Source organism: Anomalospiza imberbis, chromosome 5 (genome assembly GCF_031753505.1).
Source record: "Anomalospiza imberbis isolate Cuckoo-Finch-1a 21T00152 chromosome 5, ASM3175350v1, whole genome shotgun sequence".
Classification (NCBI taxonomy): Eukaryota; Metazoa; Chordata; class Aves; order Passeriformes; family Viduidae; genus Anomalospiza; species Anomalospiza imberbis.
The window spans coordinates 1,288,684-1,313,696 of record NC_089685.1 but is presented as its reverse complement, the minus strand read 5'-3'; the positions used below and the strand labels follow the sequence as shown (position 1 = coordinate 1,313,696).

At 49.4% G+C, this 25,013-nt stretch overlaps 2 protein-coding genes and 1 long non-coding RNA gene across 3 annotated transcripts in view; 1 reads left to right on the top strand and 2 right to left on the bottom strand.

Annotated features, from left to right (window-relative positions):
* The window catches only part of FBH1 (F-box DNA helicase 1), a 35,362-nt gene extending 23,647 nt beyond the window's left edge, over positions 1-11,715 (top strand). Inside the window, exons 14-20 of the mRNA XM_068189349.1 lie at positions 88-209; positions 2,632-2,707; positions 5,178-5,375; positions 6,882-7,007; positions 9,146-9,252; positions 9,771-9,911; positions 11,151-11,715. Of these exons, the coding sequence (XP_068045450.1) occupies positions 88-209; positions 2,632-2,707; positions 5,178-5,375; positions 6,882-7,007; positions 9,146-9,252; positions 9,771-9,911; positions 11,151-11,270 (890 nt within the window). The 3' untranslated portion in view covers positions 11,271-11,715. The remainder of the gene's footprint in view (positions 1-87; positions 210-2,631; positions 2,708-5,177; positions 5,376-6,881; positions 7,008-9,145; positions 9,253-9,770; positions 9,912-11,150) is intronic.
* A 1,234-nt stretch (positions 11,716-12,949) lies between these two features.
* On the bottom strand, positions 12,950-13,895 carry LOC137473579 (uncharacterized). The gene is made up of 3 exons (XR_010998872.1): positions 13,602-13,895; positions 13,061-13,314; positions 12,950-13,030 (listed from the first exon to the last, which is right to left on the bottom strand). It is a non-coding gene; the product is annotated as an uncharacterized lncRNA (long non-coding RNA).
* Positions 13,896-13,962: 67 nt separating this feature from the next.
* On the bottom strand, positions 13,963-22,933 carry IL15RA (interleukin 15 receptor subunit alpha). The gene is made up of 6 exons (XM_068189392.1): positions 22,755-22,933; positions 15,634-15,825; positions 14,955-15,008; positions 14,551-14,739; positions 14,339-14,368; positions 13,963-14,024 (listed from the first exon to the last, which is right to left on the bottom strand). The coding sequence occupies exons 1-6, from the start codon at positions 22,825-22,827 to the stop codon at positions 13,963-13,965; spliced, it is 600 nt and encodes a 199-aa protein (XP_068045493.1). The 5' UTR covers positions 22,828-22,933.
* Between the last annotated feature and the right edge of the window lie 2,080 nt (positions 22,934-25,013).

The window sequence follows — 25,013 nt, the reverse complement described above, 5'->3', positions numbered from 1 at the left end:
ATCTGGGAATTCCTGGCAGGAATGGCTGTGGATATCTGGGAATTCCTGCTGGGAATGGCTGTGGATAACCGGGAATTTCTCCCTCAGGGAACGTGAGGGGAGGCCGGGAGGGAAAGGTGGCGCTGCTGTCCCGGAGCAACTGGAACGTGTTTGAGGACGCTGTGGAATTCTCTGGGAGAGACCCCCCGGCCAAAATCCACATCATTGGGGTGAGGAGCATTGCACCCAGTCAAATCCCAAGGATTTCAATGAATATTCCCGGAAAAATCAGGAATTTTTGTGCCCGGGAATGCTGTTATTCCTCAACCTCTGCAGGCCTCATTCCATTTTGAGGCTTCTTTGTGCGCGCCTCAATCCATTTTTGGATGATTTGTCCCATTTTTATGTGGGATGGGGCTGGGAACGAGGGATGGACAGCTGGAATAAAGAATCCCAAGTGTTTCAATGAATATTCCAGGAAAAATCAGGAATATTTTGTGGCCAGGGATGTTTTTTGGAGCTGTTCCTCTCCAACCTCTGCAGGCCTCATTCCATTTTGAGGCTTCTTTGTGCAGGCCTCAATCCATTTTTGGATAATTTGTCCCATTTTTATCATGGATCGGGCTGGGAACGAGGGATGGACAGCTGGAATAAAGAATCCCAAGGATTTCAGTGAATATTCCAGGAAAAATCAGGAATATTTTGTGGCCAGGGATGTTTTTTGGAGCTGTTCCTCTCCAACCTCTGCAGGCCTCGTTCCATTTTGAGGCTTCTTTGTGCGCGCCTCAATCCATTTTTGGATGATTTCTCCCATTTTTATGTGGGATGGGGCGGGGAACGAGGGAACGACAGCTGGAATAAATAATCCCAAGGATTTCAATTAATATTCCCAGAAAAATCAGGAATTTTTGTGCCTGGGATTGCTGTTATTCCTCAACCTCTGCAGGCCTCGTTCCATTTTGAGGCTTCTTTGTGCGCGCCTCAATCCATTTTTTGGGTATTTTGTCCCGTTTTTATCCAGGATGGGGCTGGGAATGAGGGAAGGACAGCTGGAATAAATAATCCCAAGTATTTCAATGAATATTCCAGGAAAAATCAGGAATATTTTGTGGCCAGGGATGTTTTTTGGAGCTGTTCCTGTCCAACCTCTGCAGGCCTCGTTCCATTTTGAGGCTTCTTTGTGCGCGCCTCAATCCATTTTTGGATGATTTCTCCCATTTTTATGTGGGATGGGGCGGGGAACGAGGGAACGACAGCTGGAATAAATAATCCCAAGGATTTCAATTAATATTCCCAGAAAAATCAGGAATTTTTGTGCCTGGGATTGCTGTTATTCCTCAACCTCTGCAGGCCTCGTTCCATTTTGAGGCTTCTTTGTGCGCGCCTCAATCCATTTTTTGGGTATTTTGTCCCGTTTTTATCCAGGATGGAGCTGGGAATGAGGGATGGACAGCTGGAATAAAGAATCCCAAGTATTTCAATGAATATTCCAGGAAAAATCAGGAATATTTTGTGGCCAGGGATGTTTTTTGGAGCTGTTCCTCTCCAACCTCTGCAGGCCTCGTTCCATTTTGAGGCTTCTTTGTGCAGGCCTCAATCCATTTTTGGATAATTTGTCCCATTTTTATCATGGATCGGGCTGGGAACGAGGGATGGACAGCTGGAATAAAGAATCCCAAGGATTTCAGTGAATATTCCAGGAAAAATCAGGAATATTTTGTGGCCAGGGATGTTTTTTGGAGCTGTTCCTCTCCAACCTCTGCAGGCCTTGTTCCATTTTGAGGCTTCTTTGTGCGTGCCTCAATCCATTTTTTGGATAATTTCTCCCATTTTTATCAGGGATGGGGCTGGGAACGAGGGATGGACAGCTGGAATAAATAATTTCAAGGATTTCAATTAATATTCCCAGAAAAATCAGGAATTTTTGTGCGCAGGAATGCTGTTATTCCTCAACCTCTGCAGGCCTCGTTCCATTTTGAGGCTTCTTTGTGCGCGCCTCAATCCATTTTTTGGATAATTTCTCCCATTTTTTCAGGGATGGTGCAGGAAAACAACAAAATTGGTGGAAATTGGAGAGGTTGGGAGCCTGATTTTGGGAATTTTAACAGGTTTGGAGCCTGATTTTGGGAATTTTAACAGGTTTGGGAGCCTGATTTTGGGAATTTTAACAGGTTTGGGAGCCTGATTTTGGGAATTTTAACAGGTTTGGAGCCTGATCCTTGGGAATTTTAGGCTGATATTTCAAATTTTCCGCCTAAATTCCAATTCAAGGAGGGATTGAAGTGCTCAGGGCCAAAAATCTTCTGCAGTTTGGAATAAATTGAATTTATAAATACAATAAATTTAATATTTTTATTTGGTGTTATATTATTGTATTTTACTTTTTTTTTGTTGTTATATTATTTTATTTAACTTTATTATGTCATTTTGTTTATTTTATGTTATTTTATTTTAAAGTATTTTATCTATTCTATAAATAAATTTTATTTTGTGAATAAAAGAAATGCATAAGGCAAGCATATATAAATACATATAAAATAATAAAAATTTAAAAATAAATAAAGTAGCATCTAAAAATAACGCATAAATAAGATTTCTTTTATAAGTAAATGTAATTTATGTGTTTTCTAAATACATTTTTCTTCCTTTTAGGGATTGGAGAGATTTGGCCTGGGCAGAATTTATGACATTTGGAAGCTCAGCCTTCCTGCAGACGTCAGGAAAAACTGTGAGAATTCCCTTTCCCTTCTTTTTTCCAGGAGTTTTTAGGTTGTGCTGGAAATCAAAAATAATATTAATAATAATCATAATAATAATAATAAATATAATATAATATAATATAATATAATATAATATAATATAATATAATATAATATAATATAATATATTATATTATATTATATTATATTATATTATATTATATTATAATAATGTAATAATTATAAAAATATAAAATTATATATTATATATAAATAAATATATATAAAAATATAAAATTATATATATTATATATAAAAATATAAAATTATAATATAATATATTATAATAATAAATATAATATAATATAATATAATATAATATAATATAATATAATAAATATAATATAATATATATTATTATATTTCATTATAATATATATTATATTATATTATATTATATTATATTAATCATATTAATTATAATATATTATAATATAATTATAATAATAGTTTATTATTATTTTTATAATTATAATATATTATAATTTTATTAATATTATTATTGTGGTTGATGATGTTTTTATTATTGTTATTATTATTATTATTATTATTATTATTATTATTATTATTATTATTATTATTATTTTAATATAACACATTATATATATATATAATATTATACAGTTCTAATTTAACAATGAACCCTGGTTAATTTTATATTTCCCAAATTAATTTTTTTGGTTGAAACCTCATTTTTTAATGGTTTTATCACGGGCTGGAGTATTTTGGCTGCTTAATTCCAGAAATCCCAAAATTTGGGAGTATTTTTTCAGGCATCTTTTCCCAACTTTCTGCAGTGGTTCCTTATTTTCAGTGTAAGTAAACTCAAAATTGGGTTATATTTTTCCCAAAATTTTTCAAATTTTCGATCAATTTTCAATTTATTTTCAGTGTTCCCTGGATTGTTTTGGGTGTAAAGCTCCAGTTTTTAATTTTTCCTTTAAAATAAGGAATACAATTTAGAATAAAATTCAAATGAAATTCAGGTTTTCCTTTAAAATGTGGAATAAAATTCAGGAAGAAAAATCAGGAATTCCTTTCAAAAGCACAATAAAATTCAGGTTAAGATTCTGGATTTCTTTTAAAATATGGGATAAAATTCAGGTTAAAATTCCGGATTTCCTTTCAAAAATGGAATAAAATTCAGCTTAAAATTCAGGTAAAAAATCAGGATTTCCTTTATAAAATATGGAATAAAATTCAGGAAAAAATTCAGGATTTCCTTTAAAATATGGGAATAAAATTCAGGATAAAAATTCAAGATTTCCTTTAAAACATGGAATAAAATTCAGGATAAAAATTCAAGATTTCCTTTAAATTCAGGATCAAATTCAGGAAAAAATTAAGGGTTTCTTTAAAATATGGGATAAAATTCAAGATTTCCTTTAAAGTATGGAATAAAATTCAGGATAAAAATTCAGGATTTCCTTTAAATTCAGGATCAAATTCGTGTTAAAAATTCAGGATTTCCTTTAAAATATGGGATAAAATTTCAGGATTTCCTTTAAAGTATGGAATAAAATTCAGGTTAAAATTCAGGATTTCCTTTAAAATAGGGAATAAAATTCAGGATAAAAATTCAGGATTTCCTTTAAAATATGGGATAAAATTCAGGATAAAAATTCAGGATTCCTTTAAAATAGGGAATAAAATTCAGGATAAAATTTCAGGATTTCCTTTAAAATATGGGATAAAATTCAGGGAAAAAAATCATTATAAAATTCAAGATTTCCATTAAAATATGGAGTAAAATTCAGGATAAAATTCAGGATAAAATTCAGGATAAAAATTCAGGATTTCTTTTAAAATTGGGAATAAAATTCAGGATAAAAATTCAGGATTTCCTTTAAATTCAGGATCAAATTCAGGTTAAAAATTCAGGATTTCCTTTAAAATAATGGATAAAATTTCAGGATTTCTTGTAAAATATGGAATAAAATTCAGGATAAAAATTCAGGATTTCCTTTAAATTCAGGATCAAATTTGGGTTAAAAATGAAGGGTTTCCTTTAAAATATGGGAATAAAATTCAGGATAAAAATTCAGGATTTCCTTTAAAATTGGGAATAAAATTCAGGATAAAATTTCAGGATTTCCTTTAAAATATGGGATAAAATTCAGGGAAAAAAATCATTATAAAATTCATTATTTCCTTTAAAATATGGAGTAAAATTCAGGATAAAATTCAGGATAAAAAGCATCCCTTTAAAATCCAGCAGCAACAGATGAATTTTTTTGTAATGGAGACAACAAAAGATTCCCCAGTTTCCCCCAAGTATTTGATTCCATGAATAATATTCCCGCTTTTTTGCGAGGTGAACTCCCGGCAGAATTCCTTCCGCCGCTGGAAAGCGAGGGAAATCAATACAGGATGGAAAAACCCTAATGAAACCTTGAATAAAAATTCAAATGTGTGAAACGAATCCGTCCTGCCTGGCAGCAAACCTGCTGGTTGAGGATCCCTTCATCAAAAAATGGGAGGAATCCCAGGGATTGGTGGCGCTGAAGGAATACGCGGCGCGCGTGGACGACAGAGACCTGGAGGGGAAGATCTCCATCGTGGAGAAATACAGGGAGAGGATCCCGGGGCTGGTGGAGAGGATCCAAGGGAGCCACGTGTCCCAGGAATCCCTGGCAGGTGAACATCGGGATCGCTTTCCATCCTGCGGAAAGGCTCGGGCTGGCTTGGGATGGTTTTTTTTAGGGAGAACACAGGTGGAATGGGAAGTTTTGGGGTTGGAATGTCTCTGCTCTGGAGGCAGGTTGGAGAGTTGGGAATGTTGTGGAGAAGGGAGGGATCCAGGGAGAGCTTCCAGTACATTCCAGGGCCCTGAAGGGGCTCCAGGAGAGCTGCAGAGGGACTGGGGACTTAGGAATTCCTGCCTGGAATTAGGCAATTCCTAATCTTGGGAATTAGGAATTCCTGGCTGGGCTGGAATTGCCAGAGCAGCTGGGGCTGCCCCTGGATCCCTGCAATGTCCAAGGAAGGATTGGAGCACCCTGGATAGGGGAGGTGTCCCTGGAATGAGCTTTGAGGTCCCTTCCCACCCAAACTGGTCTGGGATTCTGGGATTTGGGACACTCAGGATCCATCCCCAGGGATCTTTATGGAAAATGGGGACAGAAAAGAGAGGAAAAGGGAAGGGAGACCCTTCATGGTTTCCTGAGATTCCAAGTGAAGCCCCTGGGTCCATGAATTTCTTGGAGAGGAGATGGATCCAATGTCAGGCTGGGAGAGCTGGGGGTGCTCACCTGGAGAGGAGAAGGCTCCAGGGAGAGCTTCCAGCACATTCCAGGGCCTGAAGGGGCTCCAGGAGAGCTGCAGAGGGACTGGGGACAAGGCCTGCAGGGACAGGACACAGGGAATGGCTCCCACTGCCAGAGGGCAGGGATGGATGGGATCTTGGGAATTAGGAATTCCTGGCTGGGCTGGGATTGCCAGAGCAGCTGGGGCTGCCCCTGGATCCCTGGAATGTCCAAGGCCAGGCTGGAGCAGCCCGGGATGGTGGGATTGGAATGGGATGGGATTTGAGGTCCCTTCCCACCCAAACCATTCTGGGATCAAGGGGGCTCAGAATCCATCCCGAGGGATTTTTATGGAAGTTGGGGATGGAAAAGAGAGGAGAGACCCTTCCTGGAGTCCCGAGATTCCCAGCGAAACCCCCGGATCCCAAAATTCCTTCCTGGAGCGGAGTCAGGGTCGGGCTGGATCCAATCCCAGGCTGGGAGAGCTGGGAATGGAGGGGATTCCCTAGGAAAGGGAGATTGGGGTGGGATCTTGGGAATTAGGAATTCCTGGCTGGGCTGGAATTGCCAGAGCAGCTGGGGCTGCCCCTGGATCCCTGGCAGTGATCCCAAGGCCAAGCTGGAGCCTGGAGCAGTGGAAAGTGGAGCCCTTCCCATTTAGGATTCCTGTTGGAATTTGGGGAGAGGAAATTCCTCAAATATTGAGCATTCCTGTTTGGGAATGTGGCTGGAGCTGGCTGGATGCCAGCCAGGAATCTCGCTTGGTACAAATTCCCTTCATCCATCCGGATTCCCCACAGAGGAGCTTTGCTCCTGATTTAACTCTGGGAGAAGGGGAATGGATGCAGAAATGCCATAATTCCTGCCAAGACTGGCCCTTTCTCCTTGTTTTTCCCAGATTTTCTCATCGGGACCGTGCACCAAGCCAAGGGCCTGGAATTCGACACCGTTTGCATCGCGGATGATTTTGTGCAAATCCCTTCTGTCAGTGGGGCTTTCCTGAGGAGAATGAACATTGCTCTTGGTGAGGGAACAGCTCCCTGGACACCCCAAAAAGCGGGAAAGAAAAGCGGGGTGAGGGGCTGGAGAGTGAGAATGGAGCTGGGAAGGGTCTGGAGCCCCAGGAGAGGCTGAGGGAGCTGGGAAGGGAATGGAGCCCCAGGAGAGGCTGAGGGAGCTGGGAAGGGAATGGAGCCCCAGGAGAGGCTGAGGGAGCTGGGAAGGGAATGGAGCCCCAGGAGAGGCTGAGGGAGCTGGGAAGGGAATGGAGCCCCAGGAGAGGCTGAGGGAGCTGGGAAGGGAATGGAGCCCCAGGAGAGGCTGAGGGAGCTGGGAAGGGGCTCAGCCTGGAGCAGAGGAGGCTCAGGGGGACCTTGTGGCTCTGCACGAGTCCCTGACAGGAGGGGACAGCCGGGGGGGTCGGGCTGTGCTCCAGGGAACAGGGACAGGAGGAGAGGGAACGGCCTCAGGCTGGGCCAGGGGAGCCTCAGGGGGGATTTTGGGGAATTCCCTTCTGGAAAGGGCTGTGCAGCCCTGGCACAGGGGTGGAGTCCCCGTTCCTGGGGGGATTTAAAGCCCTGTGGATGTGGCACTTGGGGACACGGCAGCCTTGGCAGTGCTGGGATGGGTGGATTCCATCCTAGGAAGTCTTTTCCAGCCCCCATGATTCCCTGGCTCCAGCAATCCCATCCCAGCAAGGAAGGGAGCTGGAGAAACCATTCCCAGTGGGGTTTGTGTGGAAGGCTCATCCCACCCATGGCTGTGGGAGGCTGAGCCAGGCTCAGGGGTGCCCAGGGCTGATTCCAGCTGGGCATTCCGTGCTCTGGAGCAGCTCAGCGTTCCCTGATCCCAGTTTGGATCCCTCAAGCTGGGCCAGGGGAGGTTTGGATTGGGTTTTAGGAACATTTCTCCATGGAAAAGGTGGTCAGGCACTGGAACTGCCCAGGGCCGGGGTGGAGTCCCCATTCCTGGGGGGATTTAAAGCCCTGTGGATGTGGCACTTGGGGACACGGCAGCCTTGGCAGTGCTGGGATGGGTGGACTCCATGTCTTAGAGGCCTTTCCCAACCTAAATAATTCCATGATTCCCTGATTCCACAATCTTGTGTCCAAACAGAACAAGGAAAAGCAAGGTCAACTCCCTTTTTTTATGGTACCTATTTTTAGAGCCCTCCCTGTGGTTTTTCCCATTAAAACAACTTCTGCCTCCTCATTCTCCTGCACACCTTTTCCAAGTCTATGGATTCTCCTATTCCATAAATATTCCCACAGCCAATCCTGGAGCTGTGCAGCAGCAAAGCTCAATCCAGCCTTGGGAAAGCCACTGCTTCCCTGAGGCTCCTGTTCTGGAGCTTTCCCTTCCCAATGAATTCCCAGAGGGAATCCAGGGACTGGGAAGCTCCTCCAGAGCCAAGCCTGGGCTCCAAACAGAAAAACAGGAATTTGGGAGTGGCTTCTCCAGCCTTGCAGAGTGGAGGGAGAAATGTGGGATGAGGCAGGAGCTGCAAATTCCTGCTTTCCCAGAGAAACCCCCACTATCCTTCCAGAACTGGATCCTGGAATGGTTTGGCTTGGAAGGGACCTTAAAGCCCATCCACTTCCATGGGCAGTGACACCTTCCATTATCCCAGGGTGCTCCAAGCCTCATCCTGGTTGAAGCATTCTTTTCCAGCCTCAATAATTTGGGAATTCTGTGTTCATAGCCCCATGAGAATTCCCAGTGCATCCAGGTTATGCAGGGAATGAGCCCCGGGAGAAGAGGCAGCGGCCTCAGCCTGGGCCAGGGCAGGTTTGGATTAGCTATTTGGGAATTTCTCCATGGAAAGGAGCCTCCAGCCATCCCAAATCCCTCCAGGCTTTGTTTTCCTCCTTCTCCTGCCAGGACAAGCAGGAGTGGGAATGTCCCAGGTCTCTTCCCAGCTTTCCATGGAGACAGAGCCTGAAATCCTCAGCGGGGAGAAAATCAGGATCAGATTCCCACCCCAAGCACATCCAGCAGCACAAAATGCCAGAGATTCATCCCAATTGGAATCCTGGAATGGTTTGGGTGGGAGGGAACCTCCGAGCTCATTCTGGGGACACTGGTTGAAGCATTGGAAGGACCACAGAGAGAGCTGCTCATCCCCGTTCCCTAAATCCATGGATTGTCTCTCCTCCCTCCTAGACAGGACCCCTCAGGATGAGTGGAACCTGCTCTACGTGGCCGTGACCAGAGCCAAGAAGTGCCTGCTGATGTCCAAATCCCTGGAAAACCTTTTATCTCTGGCTGGAGTAAGTGAAACCTTCCCAGGGCAAGGGAATCCTGCTGTGGGGTGATTCAAGGCACCAAAGGATAATCCTAAAATCCACCCTAATCCTAGGATTCAGGCCATGGACTGCTCCTTGTGCTGGCATGCACCAGAATAGCAGGAATCACTTTTATTCCTGCATTTTGCTGCTCCATCAGAGATTCCAGTAGGATTGCAGTGGGCTTTTTCCATAGTTCTTGCATTTGGATGTTGTTTCCCACAGATCCTGGGTTTTTATCTCCATGGAAGTGTGGAAGTTCCCTTTTCCCTGCCTGTAGGGACTCCCAGCTCTTCCTCCCTTCCTCCCGCTTCCCTCCCTCTTCCCTTCCCTCCATTGGCTTCTGGAGTTTTTTGATCTCCAGGAATTTGGGGTTTTGTTCCTTCTTTAAATCCCATCATGTTCCAAGTCTCTTCCTTAGGGGTTAAAAAATTTATGGAACAACCTTCAGCTTCCCTCAGCTCCCCCTGAGGGGTGAAATTCCCTTTTTTCCTGTTTCCTAGGAGCGTTTCCTCCGGGTGGAGCTGCTGAGCGAGGCTGGGAAGGACAAGGATGGAGCTCCTGTTGCTTGTTGCATGTCAGGATGTACAAAATCCCTGGAACTCAGCTCCGGGCTGGTGGTGAAGAAGCTCCCATTGACTCGCGTACGTCCATTCCTGGGATTTGGGATTTGGGAGCCTTCCCGAGCCATTCCAGTCCCTGTTCCGAGCAGGGTTCTCAGCTCCCCATCCATTTTCTTGTGCTCACAACCTGGGGTGAATTCCAAGGGTAATTCCAGGTCGTGTTGCACTTCCCACAAATCCACTCCATCCCGAACATCCCATGTGAGACCTCAGGCGGATCCAAGTCTGGGGTTTTGTTGCGTCAGATCCCACGTGTGACTCTTGAGTCCACGGAATATCCGTGTGGGATTGGCACAGCACCCCTGGCCCCAGGGACAATCCAGCTTTTGGGGCCAGGTTTGGCTTTGGTCCCACCTGGGTCCTTCTCCAGAGGGTGCCGGGAAGCTCCGTAGGGAACACGGCGTCCGTCTGTGGAGCTCCATGTCCAGGACAAGGGACAGGACAAGAGGGGACAGCCTCAGGCTGTGCCAGGGGAGCTTTGGGGCGGATGCTGGGGACAATTCCTGCGTGGAAAGGCTTTCCAGGCATGGCAATGGGCTGCCCAAGGCAGGGGTGGAATTCCCATTCCTGGAGGGATTTCAGAGCCCCGTGGATGTGGCACCCGGGGCCGTGGGTGCGAGGCCTCAGGTTTGGCTTTTGTATTTTCACATTCTGAGCTGCTTTAGTGTGTGGGTCTGGGCTTCATATTATGGGATGGTGAGCTCTCTGCACAGAGCAGGAGACAAAACCATTCCTGCTCCAGCTGGGCACCAAGGACAAATGATCCAAACCTCAGGCCCAGGAGCACAAACAACGTGGGCTGAGGAGAGAAAAACAAGCAGGATGGGACTGCATGGGCTAAAGCTGGAATGGGACAATGAACTCCAACGTGCCAATGGAGCAGAGCTGATCCCAGTGAGAGCCCCCGGGAGCGCTCGTGCATTTTGGGACCATTTGGGTTCATCTTGGGTGCAGCCCTGGCTGGGCTCTGGTGCTGCCCAAGGTGGATCCATGAGGAGATCCTTGCAATGAATCCCTGCTTTGTTCTTTAGCTCTGCCCAGCCTCTGCTCCAGCTCAGCCTTCCCAAGGCATCAGTTCACCTTGGAGTAGTTGGACTCGATGTCCTTAAAGATCTTTTCCAACCGTTCCATGATTCTGTGTGGGATTTCCTTGCTTTGGGCACATCATGGCTCCCTTCCCTGGACTGTGGCAGAGCTGGGAAGCTGAGGTTGTGTTCCTGCAGCTTCCTCTTCCCTGAAATCTCCTTTTTCCTCCCACAGAGCGACGGCAGCCAGGATCCAGGGGGATTCCTTTGCCAGGCTTGCACCCAGATGTTCTTCGGCTCCCTGACTCCACTCACCTCTTTCCCAACAATCCAGCAGGAGCCCATCCAGCTCTAACAAAGCCCTCCAGCTTCCCAGAGCTATCCTGGATGTGGGACAAATCCTCTTGGCACATTCCAGCTCCAAATGCCAGGTGAATGTTGGAGCAGGATTTCAGCCCAGCTCCAAATGCCAGGTGAATGTTGGAGCAGGATTTCAGCCCAGCTCCAAATGCCAAGTGAATGTTGGAGCAGGATTTCAGCCCAGCTCCAAATGCCAGGTGAATGTTGGAACAGGATTTCAGCCCAGCTCCAAATTCCAGGTGAATGCTGAAGCAGGATTTCAGCCCAGCTCCAAATGCCAGGTGAATGTTGGAACAGGATTTCAGCCCAGCTCCAAATTCCAGGTGAATGCTGAAGCAGGATTTCAGCCCAGCTCCAAATGCCAGGTGAATGTTGGAACAGGATTTCAGCCCAGCTCCAAATTCCAGGTGAATGCTGGAGCAGGATTTCAGCCAGCTCCAGAATCAGGTGGATGTTGGAACAAGATGTTCCAGCTCCAGAGGAACTTCCAGGCTCCCTGGGGATGATGTGATGCCCTTCCTCCAGCCCTGCCTCATCCTCCAGGAGCTGGGAATGGGATATCCAGAGGAATCTGCACTTTAGGAATGGATCAGACAGAACAGGGTTAATTTTGGAACATTCCCTCTCTTTCCCCTGTCACCAGGGGGATATTCCTGAATATCTCATCATTCCTGGAAATCCCTCTGACCCGCTGGAAAAAGGGGAAACACAACGCTGGAAAGTATCCAAAGGAAGTTTATTTCTTGGAAATGAACTGCTCCTGTCCAGCCATGGGAGGAAATCATGACTCTCTCCCAGTGCATTAATTTTCCGTCCTTGCAGCTGAGGGGTTTCCCTGGATTTTTTCCCTTCTTCCTGCAGCCAACCAGGAAGGAAGAAATGAGGCAACAGCAGAAAAATTCCTCTGGATTGGTTCCAGCCAAACTCAGGGACAAACTGGAGGGGGATTTCCAATCCTAAAATTAAATTTATAGCCAAAAAAAGCCTTAACACTTCCTTCGTGTCTCTTCCCTGCCCTTAAATAACCTTCATTTCCCAGGAATGCTCAGGTGGATCACGCTCTCAGTGCGCTGTGCCACAATTCCAGAGCCTGTGCCAAGGGAAATCAAAACTGAAAGTGGTTTTAGGGATCTGCCCTTGGACACAGACTGGAGCTGTGGGCCGTGCCTGCTGCAGGAATCTCAGGCATCCTGGTTTTTTTTCCATTCATGGAGCTGCTTCCCTCCCTCTCCTTTCGCTATCGAAGCCAACTCCAGGAATGCATTCCCATCGTGGGCAGGAATTCTCCCAAACCCTTGGATCTGGATGGAAGCACAAAGCCTGGAGTGGGCATTGGATCGGGCACCTCCAGTGCTCCCTTCCAGCCTCTCCTGTTTCCCGAGCATCCCAAGTTCCTTGGGAACAGGGATGTGCCCAGTGCTGTGCCTGTCACACATCCCGGGATCAGAGGCACAAACAGGACAGGAGCAGCAAGGAAAAGCCATGGAATTCCAGCTGCTGGATCCCTACTGCTTCCCAAGCTTTTTGAGAACTGGCAGCTTCAGAGGATTGGGAATGAACCCTTCACTTCCATGGTGTCCGATGGGAATGCCCTTGGTGCTGTGGGGATGGATTCATCCCAGTCCAGTCCTTCCCAGCTGAGACATCCAGTTAAAGAATCCACTGCTCTGTTATTTTCTATGCAAAATATATTTATTTATACACAAAAATAAATAGCTGTCTTTTCCAGAGTGTAAGCAAACAAGTGGATAAAACCTGGATGGGGAAACAACAACTGGATAAAACCTGGATAAGGAAACAAGCGGCTAAAAACTGCTGATGGATAAAGGAAAAACACACAAAGGAAAATATTCCCTGAATTGTGTTACTTGGTCCTTGATGGTGTCTGTAGAGAGACTGCTCCAGCTTGGATTCCCCGTGAGCCGGTGGGCGTCGGGATCCAGAGCCGGGATCGGTGCTGGAAGTGCTTCCAAAGGATCCCTGAGCTGTGTGTGGGGTGGGGTGGGATGGTCCCAACACCTTTGGCTCTGGCTCAGTGGCTGGAAGAGAGCAGGAAAGGGATGAGGATGTGGGGAAATGCTTGGCTGGGTCCCTCTCCATCCATTTTCTGGGATTTGGGGAAAAGCCAGGAAAGGGATGGGACAGGGATCCAGCGAATCCAATTCTATCCATGCTCCTGGACAGGGAATGGGAATTTCCTGGGGCAGGGCAGCTCAGCTTCATCCCAAACCCCATCCCAACATCCCAACCCTCTCCCTACCCACCACCAGCATCCCCAGGGCCAATTCCGCCAAATCCCAGCTCCCGGTGCAAGACACCCACCCACCTTTGGGATCATCCATGGGAATCATCCGTGTTCAGGCCGGGAAGAGCAGCCGTGCATCCCTGGCTGCTCCGTGTGCTCCGCCACTCCTCAGGGAAGCATCCAGAATTCCATCCTCCGGCATCCCTCGGGATGGTGGGTGCGCCCAGTGTCCCCAGGGTGGGTGCTCAGCCCGTGGGGACAATGACAGGAGGTGCCACCTCCTCATTCCCAGAAGGATGAGCCTCCATAGGAATGTCCATCTCTGTCACCACGTAGCCCTGCCTGGTGCGCCTGTGGAGGGAAGAGGAGCATCAGTGGCATTCCAAGGCTTTTCCTTGGAAAGCACAGAAGCTTTGGAAAACTCATTCCTGGGGTTTGGCACTTACTTCCTCCTCCTCCAGCAGCAGACGGCCGCAATTCCAATGGCCAGCAGCACCAGGAGTCCTGAGGGATGGACACTCGGGGTGAGGAGCATCTCCCAACCCATGGCTGATGAATTCCACCAAAATAGCTCCATAAGGAGCCAAAACCACTCCGGGCACCATCACAAGGTGCCCTCCCCACCCCCGGAGGAAGGGAATTGGGAATTATTCTTTCCAGGAGGAAATTTGGGTGCTAAATCCTTCCCCCACTCAGTGGCATTCCCATTGGCCATGGAATAAAGCCCCCACAGCCCCCAAAAGGGATTTGAAGCTTAAAAAAATTAAAATAAGCTCCTGTTTCCCAAATAAGGTTTTTTTTTTTTCCCCTCAGCTTACCAACAGAAGAGGCCACGGACTGGATGGAAACTGGAAAAGAGGAGAGAAAAGAAATTTTGAGCTGCAGAGGTAGGAAAGGGGTGGATGCTGGGAGGAACCTCGCTGGAATGGAGGCTGGAGAGAAGGAAGAATTCCATTGGAAAAGCGAAAGAGCCTTTGTGGATGAAACAAGCCCCAGGGGAGGTTTGTATTCCCTTGGGAATCGGCCCAACCTGCGGCATAATCCGTGGGCGGGATGGGCTGCGGGGTTGTCCCCTCTCCCAGCGTGGATGTGTCCAGTGTTGGAATCGTCTCTGGTGGCCTGGATCCGTCTGGTGACAGCCCATCAGGTGCTGGTGGCACGGGTGACTGACTGGAAGCTGGAGAGGGGCTGGAATTCAGGCTGGCACCGGTGGTACCCGCTGGGAAAACAGTGGGAAATGTTTAAAAATTCCCAAAATCAAGAGGCAGCGCCGTTATTTCCATGCCCTCATCCAACAGCTACAGAACGCTGGGATTTGACCCCATGGGGTGAATCTGATCCCAGCACGGGAACGTTGTGGTTTCCACACCCTGGGAGCTGTGGCTTTGCCGTGGCCGTGGCAGCTCCAAACCCAATCCCAATCCTGTTCCTCACCTGTCTGGGTCGTGCTCTCCGGGCCGGGGGTTTCCCAGGAAAGAGCTGGATCTCCTTTGGGAAGACACAACAGGGAGACACCGTCAGCTGGGAAATGAACTCTCTAAGTGTTTTGGAAAGTTAAAGAGTCCAAATTATTTTATCCAGCGTTGAGGTCTGGGGGAAATTCCACAAATTCCAAAAAATGGATGTTCATTGTCAAATTTTAACAATTTTTTTCATTTTAGCAAAAAAAAAAAAAGGAATTAATGTCCACTGGCTTCAAGTTATTAATTACCATTCTGTCTTCTATTGATTAATAATTTGTCTCTTTTTAATTATCCTAATTAATCCACATTTTCAGCCTTTTAATTATGTTTTCCCAGACTGGGCACTTCTGATTTATGCAAAGTCTCTGTGGTTTATAAATTCCGCGTTCCTGGCGTTCCATCCTCAACAATAAATTCCTCCCCCAGGTCTGGGAACACTGAAGGATGCGAGGCCCTACACTTTCGTTTTCCCAACCCATGGACATCACCCACGATCCATTAGGAATTCCACGGATTAAATTCCTCTCCATAATTCTCCCCCCATTTCTGATTCTTTTGGAAGAAGCAGAACGTGGGTGGCACTCACATTTCTTCCCATCCTCCGGTTCCGGAGGTGTGCCAGCTCCCAGGTTCCCAGACTGAGCACTTACGGATGCACTGGAGCGTGGGGTCAGTCCAGCGGGGCTCGGAGCCATTCCAGAGGATGCACTGGATGAGGCTGGAGGTCCCGGCTTTCCGTTTGTATCCGGGGTTGCAGGAGTAGCGCAGGCGGGAATTCAGCTCCGTGCGATTCCCAGCGTCGATGTGAGCGTTGGCCACGGCCCTGGGGCGGCTGCAGTGCGCTGGAATGGGAATGGGATGGGGAAGAAAGCAGATGGAATCACAACAGGGAGATCACACAACCTCTGGCTGTGCTGGGGAATTCCCCACTCCTCATCCCTGGAAGTGTCCAAGGCCGGGTGGGACGGGGCTTGGAGCAGCCTGGGATAGTGGAAGGTGTCCCTGCCCGTGGTAGGACAGGGAATGAGGCCATCCCTACATTCCCTTCCAACCCAAACCTTTCCACGATTCTATAAAATCCTGCCTAGGGATTCATTCATCCTGCAGAAACAAAGGAACCCCGTGCCTGACACGGGGAATGGAGAAAGGGGAAATATTCCCAGCATTTTTGGGATCACTTGTAGCAGCTCCTCCAGAGGCTGGAGAAAGGGAAGACACTTCCGGCATTTTTGTGGTCACTTGTAGCAGCTCCTCCAGCCAGCAAGGCGTTTTTATGGAATTCCATCCCCTTGCAGTGACTGTCCCAGGGCAGAAGTCCCAGCTGCCTCCAGCTGCTGAATTCCAGCTGCGGTCACCGCCCCTGTCCTTCTCCACTCATTTCACAGCTGGACAGGAAAAATTCCAGCTGCTGGTGAGTTCTCCAGCCACTTCCCAGGGGTTTTTCCCCTCTGGAAGGTGGCAGTTGAAATCCAAGTATCCCAGACAGAGGGACGACGATGGATTTTGAGTTGTGGCTTTGCTTTTCCCCAAACGAGCTCCCGCTTCCCCTTCGGCCTCAGGATGAGTTCGGTTCCGTGCCAGGGTGATGAAATTTCCCATCTTTTTTGGTGCAAGGGGCAAAATCTGGCTGCTCCAAAACTCTGCCAGCACCTGGATCCCTGCGGTGGTGTGGGAATGGCTTATCCATGATCCTGGCTGCTGGAAGCTCCTGTATCCCAGTGGGAACCAGCATGGAGAGATGGAGAGATATACAATGGGAATAACACAAAATACAGCTGGGATGGAGCCACAGATGGCCAGGATGGGATGGATGAGCAGGAGGGAATGATGGATATCTGGGATGGATGAGCAGGAGGGAGTGATGGATATCTGGGATGGGATGGATGAGCAGGAGGGAGTGATGGATATCTGGGATGAGATGGATGAGCAGGAGGGAGTGATGGATATCTGGGATGAGATGGATGAGCAGGAGGGAGTGATGGATATCTGGGATGGGTGAGCAGGAGGGAGTATGGATATCTGGGATGGATGAGCAGGAGGGAGTGATGGATATCTGGGATGGGATGGATGAGCAGGAGGGAGTGATGGATATCTGGGATGGGATGGATGAGCGGGAGGGAGTGATGGATATCTGGGATGGGATGGATGAGCAGGAGGGAGTGATGGATATCTGGGATGGGATGGATGAGCAGGAGGGAGTGATGGATATCTGGGATGGATGAGCAGGAGGGAGTATGGATATCTGGGATGGGATGGATGAGCAGGAGGGAGTATGGATATCTGGGATGGGATGCACAGATGGGATGGATCCATGCAGGGTTGGGATATGCTGTATGGCTAGGATGGAGCAATGGGAAGTAGGAATAGGATGGAATGATGATAACTGGGATGGGAAGTAGGAATAGGATGGAGCAATGGATATCTGGGATGGGAAGCATGGATAGGATGGAATGAGGCATGGCCGGGCTGGATGGATGAATTGATGCCTGCCATGGATGGAACGATGTCCAGCTGGGATGGAGCAGTGTCCAGCCAGGAGGAACACACAGCTGGGCTGGGATCATTATGGAATAGAGATGGAAGCACAGTGGGAATGGGAATGGGAATGGGAATGGGAATGGGAATGGGAATGGGAATGGGAATGGCATGGCAGTGAGGACAGAAGCATACAGGGATGGGAACGTGCCGGTGACAAGGACAGCAGGCACCAGGGACAGGAGTGTGATGGCAGCAGGGATGGGAGCAGGATGGGAATGGAAATAGTGGGAATGGGAGCACAATGGGGAATTGGAAACCGTGGGGATGGCAACAGGATGGGGAACTGGAAGCTGTGGGAATGGGAGTAGGATGGGAAGGGGACAGTGGCACAGCAGCAGTGGGGACAGGAACACAACATGCTCCCACAGCACCCAAAACATCCAGAGATAAAAATCTCCATCCTCAAAAACTCCTGCCCCAATTTCTGGTGTATGCCCAGAACATCCCAGGGGGAATCTGCTCCATTTCAGTGCCCGGGTGGATCCGGGTGTGATCCTGGCCGGTTTGGCCGGAGGACGCGAGTGACTTGGGGACACGCATGTGTTGAGCACAGCAGCTGTTGGTCTTCTTTCAAGATGTGGGTGACGTTCCTGGCATCAGCAACTCTTGGGACCAGGATTCGAGGAAATCCGCCCTGCCTGGGGGATGTTTCACAAGTGTCACAGCTCACCAGGGCTGGCACTGTGCCTTCAGTCAATGAGAAACACTCCCGGTCTCTCAGTGACTAATGAGAATGGCCCCAGTTCCCAACTCCAATTCCAGCTGCGCCTCCGAAGGGAGCACAGCAAGAAATCCAGCCGGAAACACCAAAAATACTCAGGAAAAGCAGGGATCTGCAAGCTCTGTTTAGGCCTTCCTGCTCTCCTTATCCCTCCAAAGAGGGTTTGTTTTGTTTTTCCCAGTTGGTTGGAATCTTCTCTTCCAAAAAATGCCCAAGTTGTTCAGACAAGATCCCAGCAGCGCCACTCTCCAGGATCACCATCCATGGATTTCAGCTTGTTTGATGAGACCAAGCACATCCCAAGGGGGAAAAGGGGAGGAATCAGCTGGAGATGCAGGATTTAGGCTTTAATTCCTCAGCAGTGAGTTGGAATTTCCCATGGATGGATCATCCCAGATGCTCATAGGCTCACCCCATTCTTGGCCAACCTCCCAAAGGAGCTGCGGTGCCGGGAGCCGACCATCCCAGGAAAACACCTCTAGCTGCCTTATTTCCATCTGGATCCTGTTGGGATAAAATATCCAGGTTGAAAGGTGCCCGATACCCATGGATTTTGCATTTCCATGGATTTTTTACTTCACTTTTTTCTGGTCTTTCTCCACCAGCGACCTCCAACGATGCCAGCTGGGGAGGATGAGCTCATTCCGGCACGGTGGGAAGCAGAACAGGCAACGCAGCCAGGATGCTCCCAGGCATGGAGATGCTGCCATGTGATGTCATTCCATGTCCAAATACAGCTTCCTGAGGATGAAAATCCACACCGGGAAAAACTTGGCTGTTCTCCTTAAAAAATTATCAGGAAAAAGCCCAGAGAGGTGGGGCTTTTCTGCTCAAAATTTAAAAGCCACGAGCCAAGAAAAAAAAAAAAAAAGAGGAGAAAAGAGCAATTTCACAAATCTTGATGCAAGAAAAATCCATGAGAAATGCCAAAATTGCGTCAATAAATAAAACTTTCACGTTTTAACTCAAAAATATTTCCAGTTGAGCAGGAGAGGACAGGATGCACAGTGGGGACATTGTGGGATGCAGCAGCACATCCCGAATTATCCATCACATGAACTAAAAGAAATAACTATTATTCGTTTTCTCTAACACCCCCTAAACCCACGGTTTTTGCCCCAGACAAGGATCCTGGTGGCAGCACTGCTGCCTGGAATGTTGTCTGGATGTCTGGGCTCGGTGGTCAGTGAGGAATGATTTGGGGGGGCTACTTTTAGGTGTCTTCCCAGCACATGGGGCTCTTCTGGCTTCTTTTTGTTACCCAAGACTTTTACGTTCCTGGCCATTCACGTCATTCTGTTATAAATAGGGAAAAATTCCTTTACCAGGGCTTCAGGAGCACACAGGAGCTGGGAGAAGAGTGAGCACTGGAGCTGTCCCAACGCTTTGCATTTCCTTCCATCCTTATTTCACAGAATCCTTCGCAGCTGCCACATTATCAGCAAGTGAAATATTTCCTAATGGTCTTGCTGCTTCCAGCAGCTCCCGGGGAGGATGAGCCAAGGCGCAGTTCCAAGGCCTGAGCTGTGATGAGATTTTTCCCAAAGCTCCAAGAGCAAGAGAGCTGGGGAAGGGGCTGGAGCCCCAGGAGAGGCTGAGGGAGCTGGGAAGGGAATGGAGCCCCAGGAGAGGCTGAGGGAGCTGGGAAGGGAATGGAGCCCCAGGAGAGGCTGAGGGAGCTGGGAAGGGAATGGAGCTCCAGGAGAGGCTGAGGGAGCTGGGAAGGGAATGGAGCCCCAGGAGAGGCTGAGGGAGCTGGGAAGGGAATGGAGCTCCAGGAGAGGCTGAGGGAGCTGGGAAGGGAATGGAGCTCCAGGAGAGGCTGAGGGAGCTGGGAAGGGAATGGAGCCCCAGGAGAGGCTGAGGGAGCTGGGAAGGGAATGGAGCTCCAGGAGAGGCTGAGGGAGCTGGGAAGGGAATGGAGCCCCAGGAGAGGCTGAGGGAGCTGGGAAGGGAATGGAGCCCCAGCAGAGGCTGAGGGAGCTGGGAAGGGAATGGAGCCCCAGCAGAGGCTGAGGGAGCTGGGAAGGGAATGGAGCTCCAGGAGAGGCTGAGGGAGCTGGGAAGGGAATGGAGCTCCAGGAGAGGCTGAGGGAGCTGGGAAGGGAATGGAGCCCCAGGAGAGGCTGAGGGAGCTGGGAAGGGGCTCAGCCTGGAGCAAAGGAGGCTCAGGGGGACCTTGTGGCTCTGCACGAGTCCCTGACAGGAGGGGACAGCCGGGGGGGTCAGGCTGTGCTCCAGGGAACAGGGACAGGAGGAGAGGGAATGGCCTCAGGGGGATTTTGGGGAATTGCCTCCTGGAAAGGGCTGTAAAGCATTGGAATGAGCTGCCCAGGGCAGGGGTGGAGTCCCCATTCCTGGAGGGATTTCAGGCCCTGTGCAGGTGGCACTTGGGGACACGTGGGGGGCAGTGGTGGCCTCGGCAGTGCTGGGTTGATTGTTAGACTCAGTGACCTTGAAGGTGGCTTTCAGCCATCGTGACCCAGTGAGTCCAGGATTACGGACTTTTGCAGAAGCAAGACAGTGATGTGACATTCCAGGCTCAGCAGCCACGGACAACTCCCAGTGCCGTGGAAAAGCCACGGAGCGCACCCAGGCCGAAATCCCACAGTGACGCAGCTCCCATGGGTCCATCACACAGACCCTGAAAATCACCCCCAGCCTCCCTGAACGCTGTGAGGAGGTGGTGTGGGAATGCCAGGAGCGAGGTGAGTACCCAGGGAACGCAGGGCTGCAGCCTGGGCACTCTGGGGGGGTCATGAGGCACCCACGGAGAGGTTTGGGAATGCAGGGAGCAGCCTGGGCACCCCAGGGTGCAGCAAGGACACCTTGAGTGGGAGCTTGAGTACCCCAGGGAGCAGCCTGGGCACCCCAGGGAGCAGCCTGGGCACCCCAGGGTGCAGCATGGGCACCCCAGGCAGCAGCATGGGCACCCCAGGGAGCAGCATGGGCACCCCAGGGATGGCAAAGACACCCCTGGGTGCAGCATGGGCACCCCAGGGATGGCATGGGCACCCCAGGGAGCAGCCTGGGCACCCCAGGGACGGCATGGGCACCCCAGGGAGCAGCATGGGCACCCCAGGGAGCGGCATGGGCACCCCAGGGAGCAGCCTGGGCACCCCAGGGATGGCATGGGCACCCCAGGGAGCAGCCTGGGCACCCCAGGGATGGCATGGGCACCCCAGGGATGGCTTGGGCACCCCAGGGAGCAGCATGGGTACCCCAGGGATGGCATGGGCACCCCAGGGATGGCTTGGGCACCCCAGGGAGCAGCCTGGGCACCTCAAGTGGGGGCTACTCCCTAAGGAGCAGAGCAAGCATCCAAGGAAGCAGAGCAAGCATCTTAGAGACTGGAGCAAACACCTTAGGGATGGCATGGGCACCCCAGGGATGGCATGGGCACCCCATGTGGGGCGCAAGTACTCCGGGGAGTAGTGTGAGTCCTCCAGGAAGCAGAGCGGGCATCCCAGTGTGAAAAATGTGTATTTCATCACTGGCTCTTCACAAATACGAAATTAAATACTGTCTGTGTTATGGAGGGTTATTTTGTAATACTGTATTCATCCTTGTTAAGTGGTGTGTTAAATACAGTTTTAGGTTACAACATAATGTTAAAATAGAAACTCTGCGGTGTAAGATATTTTTTACTAGCTCAAGAAAGGGATGAGATAATCAAGAAACTCTTCACACAGAGATAACAGCGGCAGGACACATAAAGAGTTACTGCCTCCTTATCGGAAAATACAAACATTCTTCCACCTTCTCTCCGTCTTTATGGAACCACCAGGATTAAGGGGAAGAAGTTGACAAAAAACAGAAAAATTCTTAATTTGCAAGGAATTTATGCATCATGTACAAGATATATGAATATTCAACAGGCTATTGCTTTTAAGGGTTATTTCTTTGTTCACAAGGCATGTTTTTGGCAGCTCAGTGCCCAAAAACAGCCGGACGTCCGTAATTCTTTGCCTTTTATTGTCTCGTAGTGTCCTAATCCTCACTGTCCAAATTTTTATTACTCTAATTTTGTTACTATTTTTTGTAACTATTTTATTACTAATAAACTTTAAAGATTTTAAAAACCAAGTGATTGGTGCTTTTCACACCAGGGAGCGGCGCGGGCCATTTGGGGATTAGCGCGGGCATCCCGGGAAGCGGAGCGAGCACGTTCGTGACCGGAGAAAGCACCTTAGGGATGGCACGGGCACCCCAGGGAGAGCGTGGGCACGGCACCGGGAGCTTGGAAACCCCCGGGAGCGGCGCGATTCCCCCCGGAAGTCGAGCAGGCTCACCTGGGAGCGGGGCGGGGATCCCGGGAGTACCGCGGGCATCCCGGGAAGCGGAGCGAGCTCCTTGGGGACGGAGCGCGCAGCCCGGGGAAGGCGGAGGGAGCCCGGAAAGGGTGCGGGCACCCCGGGGAAGGTGCAGAGATCCCGGGGAGGGTGTGGGCGCCCCGGGCTGGGCTCGGAGAAGCCGGCGGCGAGGCGGGGAGCCCGGGGCAGCCCCGCTTACCGGTGTCGGCGGCGGCGCGGAGCAGCAGGAGAGCGGCGGTCCCGCAGAGCAGCTGCAGCAGCGGCGGTGCCATGGGACCGGCCCGGGGGCAGCTCCGGGCTCCAGCGGGAGCTCCGTGGCGCTTCCCTGCCGCTGTCGCCGTCCCGGTGTGGCCCGAATGGTTTCGCTTTCGCTTTCGAACCGGGGCCACCGGGTGGGACGCACCGCCCTGCCGGAATGGCAGCCGGGGCCAGGGACGGGATGCGGTGTCCGGGGGAGGCGAGTGGGGGTGGCAGTGCCTGGCGGGGCTTCGGTACCCGGGGAAGTCCGGGACGCAGTACCCGGAAAGGGATGAAATAGAGGGATGCAGTCAGTATCCAGCCCCGGGAGGAAAAGGATGAAATGTTTGGGTCGTGACCCGGGGAGCGCAGTATCGGACGGGGGAGAGGGGATGGGATGCCCCTGGAGAAAGCCGTGCCGGGGGGGATGCGATATGGGAGCCCCTGCAGTACGCAGGAGGGTCGTGGTTCTCTTGGGATGCAACATCTTGGGAAGGGATGCAATCCCGGCAGGAGAAGAGGCAGCGCTCCCTGCCCTGGGGAATGCGGTATGCAAGGCAATCGCGGTGTCCTGGGGGGTGCAGCTCCTCCCTCCTGTGCCTGGCCGTGGGTCTGGGGGGATTCCATGAATTCCAGTGCTGGAGCTGGAACACGCCGGTCCCCACACAAATCTCAAAAATTGAAAACAAGCTGTGATCCAGCCCTGGGAGTTCTGCAGAGCTCCTGCGGGCAGTCTCCATCCCACAGCATTTGTAGGACTCAGATCCCACAGATTCGACTCACAACAAATCCTCCCCAACTCAGCTCCTTGCTCATGGCCTCTTTGTTTATTCTCATGTGGGTGTTTTTTTGTTTTGTTTTGTCAGTGAGCATCAGCAAATAGCCCCACATGTGTAGAAAAGGAAAAACAAAGGGTAACTTGGGTAACATTTCATGGCCAATCGCCAAGTCTTCATGTCAGGGGAATAAATTCTCCCTCTGCCACGAAGGAAAGAGAATTAACCTCAATTAACCTCCCTGAAGCAGAAGAGAGGCTGCACCTGTAACAAACCTCTGGACCCTGCCAAATGTGTAGAGAGAGCAGCGTGAGCCTGGAGAACCAGGAGGAGATGCCTGAGGGTGGTGCTGAGGAACATCCCACATGAAAACGCTGCAGGAGTTCTGTTGGAACCCTGGCTCTGGGAATTTGAGACTCTCTGTGCTGCCAGGCACTGACCCCCAAGAGAACACTGCATTGACCTGAGGCCATGCAGAAGCTTCCAAAATGGAATGGCAGAACTGGGATTGTGGGGGTGGAGTTTGAATAGAAGTGTGTGACATCACAGGGTGGGAAACTCAGAGTTTAAGGGTTTAGAATACAGTAATATCTATAAAGCAAGATGGAGGTTTTGGGGCAGAGGCTGCTCCTTCTTCTTCACCTCCTTCTCCATGGGTTTGGGTGGTTTTGTTTATCCTCAAAAGGCCTTGTAGAGAGGGAGATGGGGCTCCATTTTTAGCTTGTTAGAGTGAAGTGCTGTAGAACTGAGGGTCTGTGAGACTGTAACGTAGATAAGAACTAATAAACATCAGAGTCCGAACCAGAAATACCATCTCACACATTTAATCCCGACCCTGGCAAAAAAGAAAATAAACTTGACAACCTGCTGTCCCACAATTCCTAATTATCCCAAAGGAAATCAGCAATTAATTCCTTGGAACCCTGGCTGCTGGGAATTTGAGACTCTCTGAGCTGCCAGGCACTGACCCCCAAGAGAACACTGCATTGACCTGAGGCCATGCAGAAGCTTCCAAAATGGAATGGCAGAACTGGGATTGTGGGGGTGGAGTTTGAATGGAAGTGTGTGACATCACAGGGTGGGAAACTCAGAGTTTAAGGGTTTAGAATACAGTAATATCTATAAAGCAAGATGGAGGTTTTGGGGCAGAGGCTGCTCCTTCTTCTTCACCTCCTTCTCCATGGGTTTGGGTGGTTTTGTGTAACTGGATAAAAAAGTCCACATTGCAGGGCACAGCTAGTTAGTCATTAAGTTAAAAGTAAAAATAATTTAAGTATCATTTCTTAATTAAACAGTTCATCCTTAAAAAACCTTCTAAAGAAAGAGATAGAACTGCACTTTTTAGTTTTTCAGCGTGAAATACTATAAAACTCCCAATTTGTGAAGCTGTCATATAAATAAGAACTAATAAACATCTAAGTCCAAACAAGAAATACCATCTCACA

Bases quoted from the DNA above. Each gene is read 5' to 3' on its own strand.
- IL15RA (XM_068189392.1), bottom strand. From the start codon at position 22,827: ATGGCACCGCCGCTGCTGCAGCTGCTCTGCGGGACCGCCGCTCTCCTG. The intron at 15,826-22,754 runs GTAAGCGGGGCT...TTCCCATTCCAG, and splicing joins CCGCGCCGCCGCCGACACCG to CGCACTGCAGCCGCCCCAGG. The intron at 14,025-14,338 runs GTAAGCTGAGGG...TCCATCCCTCAG, and splicing joins GTCCGTGGCCTCTTCTGTTG to GACTCCTGGTGCTGCTGGCC.